General features: G+C 36.9%; 1 protein-coding gene across 1 annotated transcript; it reads right to left on the bottom strand.

The window, feature by feature from the left end:
• Positions 1–4,097: 4,097 nt before the first annotated feature.
• On the bottom strand, positions 4,098–5,429 carry LOC108363604 (uncharacterized). Its single transcript, XM_017617003.1, has 3 exons — positions 4,935–5,429; positions 4,751–4,874; positions 4,098–4,690 (listed from the first exon to the last, which is right to left on the bottom strand). The coding sequence occupies exons 1-3, from the start codon at positions 5,427–5,429 to the stop codon at positions 4,098–4,100; spliced, it is 1,212 nt and encodes a 403-aa protein (XP_017472492.1).
• Between the last annotated feature and the right edge of the window lie 289 nt (positions 5,430–5,718).

The raw sequence follows: 5,718 nt of genomic DNA, 5'->3' as shown, positions 1-5,718 counted from the left end.
CCTATATCAGCATATTTTCAATACATTTTGAAGTAAGATAGAGCGTTTTTGAGCCGAATTTTGCGATAGGGTGTTTTTCACTTAAATTCTGAAATAGGGCGTTCTTGAAAAGTTTTCTGAGATAGGGCGTTTTCGAACTGGCTGCCGAGTTAAGTCGATCTTCCACTCAGCCATCGATATGTACTTACATTTGAATAAAACCTNGTAGGTCGATCTTCCACTCAGCCATCGATATGTACTTACATTTGAATAAAACCTTTTATACTATAACAGTTTCTTGCATGTGGCCTGCCGACCACTGAATTAGAACGTACCACCTTACAGGCAAACAAAAAAAATCTTGCTATACACCCCTGCATCTAAAGTTGTATGTATGTATGTATGTATGTTTGTATATTTACAGCGGTACCTAAGTACCAGAATTACGGTTACGATAAGCAGTAAATAATTTTAGTAAAAAAAATTTTCGTTTACGGCCTTTAAATATGGTGGCTTTTTTAGTACCTACCACTAACCTGGACATGAGGTCTTTTCTGGGGTCGAGACCCAAAAAGCTTCGCCAGTTCCCTCTCTCATTTGCAGTTTTTCGCCGGTTGTTCATCCCAAGTGCGGACTGGTTCTTCCGCACTTGGTCCTTCCATTGTATTCGCGGGCGGCCTTGCATCCGACGGACATGGGGTCACACAGACTCCTAACTCTGCGAGAACACAGACATTTTTAGAACCGTTTTCTTGACTTCCTCTTACATTCAATTTGACGTTAAAGACATTGACTGCTTTCTCGATTACATAAATTTAACAGACAGTCGATAAGGTGAAATATGTGAATGTAAAGGGAAGATAGCTTAAATAAGCCGACAGCCGAGAAAACGGCTTCTAGAATGAAGGAGATAATTAAGTTTAATTTTAAGGAACCAAACTACTATCAAAATTAGCACTCAAAGAATTTTCGGCCTTCTTCGACATAAGCTCAAAAAGTTTCTAGTTAAGGAAAGAGAACCGAAATTCCTTGTGTGCATATGCATGAAACTGTTATCGTATGAAGGCAAAGTTTTATTAGACTATGCATAATGTGTGTATGTGTGTATGTGTATACATATGTAATGCAATTAGTAATCAAACGCTACCAACACCATAAGAGCCGTTTGTTCAATGTCAATGTTTATCACTACCGGAGCATACATATGACGAGTGATACAGAAAGCATTCGTTGTATTTAACCACAGCTTTTGCCTCCGGTTTGTGTTAACCGGACATTGAAAAAAGCAGCTAAGTGATCACTATACACATATACACTTTTTTATGATGTACATATGTATGTAGGTAGCTTTGTAACATTTTCGTACATTTTTATAAAATATTTTACGTACATACATACATATAAGATGTATCTACATATGTATGTATATATGGGGCTACGACTTTTTAAATTTTTAACAACCCTATGGTGCTAAAAGGTAACCTGTGGGATGTTTTTTTAGCGACATTAAAAAAAAACCCACGCGTTTGATGACATTGCATGAATAGAGAAGACAAATACCGTTTTTGTTTAAATCAGCCAAAAAGCCCCAACAGTTTATTCTAGACTAGTTTTAGCTTGTTGATTGCGAAGTAACTGTTAATTTTCCATTGGCCGTTACAAAAATATTAGTTTTTAATATGCTGTGCACTTGTTATTAATAATGTAAAGAAATATAGCCTGTACTTAAATATAATCGTTCGTAAGAGCAAGCATTTGTAAAATTAAAATTTGAATTAAAAATTAGATTACAAAAGTATTCCGGTTATACACAAATCTGGTTTGAACTAATATAGCGAGGAACGAAGTTGTCGTTACAATGAAATTAAAATGTTGAAGAAGGTAAGTTAGTACATACATACATATATACTATATGTATGTACATATGTATACAGGTATATAAGGTATTTTCAATTTCATCCTGAATTTTGACACTTCTATTGAAAAGTTTGGACAAATTGTTTTTCGTGATTGAGATAAAGAAAAATATTTGTGCATTCACACACAAATGACCATCGGGTGTGACACTGCCTTAAAAATTTCACAAAGTGGCATTTTCGTAAACATTTTCGATTTACGGGTCTATTCTGCGCTGGTAATAAATATTTTATAACCGGTAACTAAATAAAACGAGAATATATTTGTATACCCGAGCGCACTTGTGCACAAGGGTATTATAACTTTGTTCACAGAACGGTTGTATGTAACAGGCAAAACCAATCGAGATATGTAGATACAGACCACCGTACATACAGTAATAAACCTTTTTGGTTACTCCTCGGGGGTATAATCTGATCAGGGTTGATAATGGGAAGGAGCATGAATTTTGCCGATTCAGAGTTGCATACAAATTTACTGTGGTATGAAAGGGAGCAACAACCGTACTATGGCAGAGTAGCCCAGGTAATTTTGTAAACAAACACTTTTCTTATAATTTTAAGAGATAATTGCTATTTTGTTTTTGCAATATTCCGATATCCAGCGTGTAGCCAGAGGCAGTGGCATGTGAGCCTCACTAAAATCTACTCATCATGTTGGAGCAGCTCCGGGTAATGGACCATTTAATGTGCTGGCTGAACTCATGACCACCACAACCTTCGGAGTCTCTAAGAAAATGCGTGTCCATGCGTGTTTATACGGTAGTAACTCATAGCAATTACCATCGTATATGTATGTGATTCATAGTTATGACATTCTATACTTTGATGTTGAGTATCTTTGAGGAGCTCCGGGTAATGGTCGCTCAAATGAAAATATAGTCGGAAATTTAGAATTTTCCATGATAAATTCACAAAATTCACGTTTTTCATAAAAATATAATCTTGCAATGGATATTTTATTGATTGTAAACTTACATTTAAGAAAACTTCATTCAGTGCTATAATAACGATTTGAGTTTTCAGTTTAAAGAAACACAGGCAATAATTATGTACTTTACTATTGACATTATTCTTAATTAAGCATTGATATTATATTTAACCTACTTTACTATTGACATTATTCTTAATTAAGCATTGATATTATATTTAACCGACATTTTGTTCATAAATAACACAATTATATATTTTATCCTCGAAAAGAACCTTTTCTAATCATGAGGCGAAATGCCCCACAGTAAGTATTGCCGTGCTCGCAAAACGAAAACGCTGCACACAACCCAAAAGTACTCCCCGGGAACAATTGGTGAAAAACTGCGAAAAGGTTTATTACTGTATATACTGTGATATAGACAAAACAGCTCAAATCCGCCATTTAATTTAAAAAAATCCTCAGGGAATTTTTATTCTTGATAGAAGGAAAGGGAAAAGAGAGAAAACTCCAAGGGAGTTTCTGTACAGAATCGGCCTTTATATTTAATTCTCCGAAATAAAGAGGGTGTATAACATTTTTATTTTTGAATAGCAGAGGATCAATTTTAAAAGTTACTGTAACGCCGTCATGTAGGCGTGTTTACACATCAAAATCAGCATTTAGTAGACACCCACTCACAGCTTGATTTCTAAAAAAAAAATTGTATGCGAAATTCTGTCGTCCGGATGGGTCAACCATCAGCATCTTAAATAAGTTGTTCTATGCATTCACCAATCGAAAATTAAGTCTAAATTTATTCAACACAGANGGTAGACACCCACTCACAGCTTGATTTCTAAAAAAAAATGTATGAGAAATTCTGTCGTCCGGATGGGTCACCCATCAGCATCTTAAATAAGTTATTCTATGCATTCACCAATCGAAAATTAAGTCTAAATTTATTCAACACAGAAGAACCGACAACTTATAATTCTTTTGATTACTATTTTGTAGTTTGATAGTCTATATTCGAAAATTGCAAACATCGTTGAAATTTTAAGGTTCAAATACAATTTTTCTTTGAATCCACTGCTTTGAAAATGCGCACACCTTTTCTCCGACGAGCTTCTCAAGAAGCCAACTGTAGAAAAGATCTGGGCATTACCGCAGCCACAATTTTATCTAGGAGTATATACGTAAAATGCTTTTTACAATAAAACAAATATTGGCTTCGCCCCTTCTCATGCAACGTTGTTCACAAAGATTGGCGAAGTGCTTCTTTACCACTATTATGGTTGCATCTTCAACATGGCTGCATTGCTTGGCCCTGTTTTAACAGTAAAGTATCGACCGCCCTCCATTCGATTTGCGTACCGCTCTGTTTGGCAATTACCTGCAATCCTTGGCAGCTCAGAATTTCGATGACCATTGGAATTCCCTAACTGCTTTGAGTCCGAATACTCGCTTATCCTTCCGATATTTTCGCGAATTTCTTCGTTGCCTTTATTGGTATTGCTGTGTGGTATTTCGCACGATTTAAATTTGGCATGTGGTAGTGAGTTTGTGCTGCTTGTAAGAGGTGAATCAGTTTTCGGTTCAGTGTCGGAATCGCGATGGAGCCCGGAATTTTGTTCTCCCTTGTATACATTCTGGTCCCCATTACGATTGCTGTTGGAACTCAGACTCCCGGAAAGAGGACGGCCCTTTGTCAACACTTGTTCTCCAGCCAACGACACAAACTCTTCTTCGGCACTACCACAATTCTGGCAATTGCATCTCTGGTTTTGTGCTCGCTCCTCGCTGGTTTCCTTCTGCGTTTCGGCAATGAACTGGCACAAAAATTTCAAATGTCGCATACTTTTTTCGTTTTGCTGGGAAAATTCTGTTAGGGAATGAAGGTGAATGGTAAGGTCTATGAACGGGAGCTAACGCCAATGCTCACTGTCTAAAATATCCAAATACATTTTGCTAAGCAGACATTCATTTCTCATCATCTGCGAACACAGTGTTTCCATTTTTTCCATCGTATGCACAAAATAATTGCGCAACATACATTCGACGGAACTCTGCAATATAAAGAAAACACTGGTCAGACCATTGCAAGTCCATTTTAAGCCCTCTCTTACCTGCACGGTCTCTAAAACAGTATCATGCACAATAGTTAGAAAGTCAGCACACGAATTTTGAATCTTTTTGCTGCTAAATTGTCCGTCGTCATCGGAATCGTGCTCTGCTTCCTCGCTGATCACTTCCATATGCTTCTTTAAATTTTGGTATTGAAAGTTTTGTTTATTTTTCGTCTGCTTGGGATCGCTCTGGCATTTAGGTTTACTTCTAGGGTCTATGCTGGGCCCACCATCAGCTGCTGGAAGGTTTATTCGTTGTCCATTTTTAACTTGCGAAGCGCGTTTTCCATTTAATTTAGGCATCGAAGGTTTGTTGGAAAGTGGTCTCGACTTAGTTTTCTTAGCGGGTATTTGCATATCCGGACTAAGCCGCGTGGGAAAACAATCGCTGCAGGATCGATTTCGCCGAACGCTGGAGCAATCGGCCATGTAATTATAACAAGGACAACAAGACGAACAGCAGCAACATTCCGATTGACGCGGAAAGCAACTCATTATGCACTCAAATTTTGACGTTTATATTTTATTTGGATTAGACGGCTTGCAATTTGGTTAGTTGGTGGAGGAACGTGTATCCGGATTGAGGGGGATTCGAAAACAAAGTTTGTTATGTGTGAATATTTATAATGTTTCAAAGCTGATTTAGACATTTTATATTGAAAGCAAACATCGATTGTTGATAAAACAGAAAATACTTTCATAGCAAAGTATGGCAATTATCTCTTAGACAATCCAAAGGAATCATCATTCCTAGTATGTACGTATGGGCATAGTATAATATCCA

This window comes from Rhagoletis zephyria, unplaced genomic scaffold, assembly GCF_001687245.7.
Source record: "Rhagoletis zephyria isolate East Lansing unplaced genomic scaffold, Rhagoletis_zephyria_1.1 Rzeph_scaffold_01314, whole genome shotgun sequence".
Taxonomy (NCBI): domain Eukaryota; kingdom Metazoa; phylum Arthropoda; class Insecta; order Diptera; family Tephritidae; genus Rhagoletis; species Rhagoletis zephyria.
The sequence above is the reverse complement of the archived record's forward strand: the minus strand, read 5'-3'. Positions and strand labels throughout refer to the sequence as shown.

What these genes read in the sequence shown, in the direction of transcription:
- LOC108363604 (XM_017617003.1), bottom strand. Translation starts at nt 5,429, where the DNA reads ATGAGTTGCTTTCCGCGTCAATCGGAATGTTGCTGCTGTTCGTCTTGT. An exon ending in CTGTTTTAGAGACCGTGCAG is followed by an intron (nt 4,875 to 4,934) that starts GTAAGAGAGGGC and finishes TTTATATTGCAG; the next exon opens with AGTTCCGTCGAATGTATGTT. An exon ending in GTATTTGGATATTTTAGACA is followed by an intron (nt 4,691 to 4,750) that starts GTGAGCATTGGC and finishes ATTCCCTAACAG; the next exon opens with AATTTTCCCAGCAAAACGAA.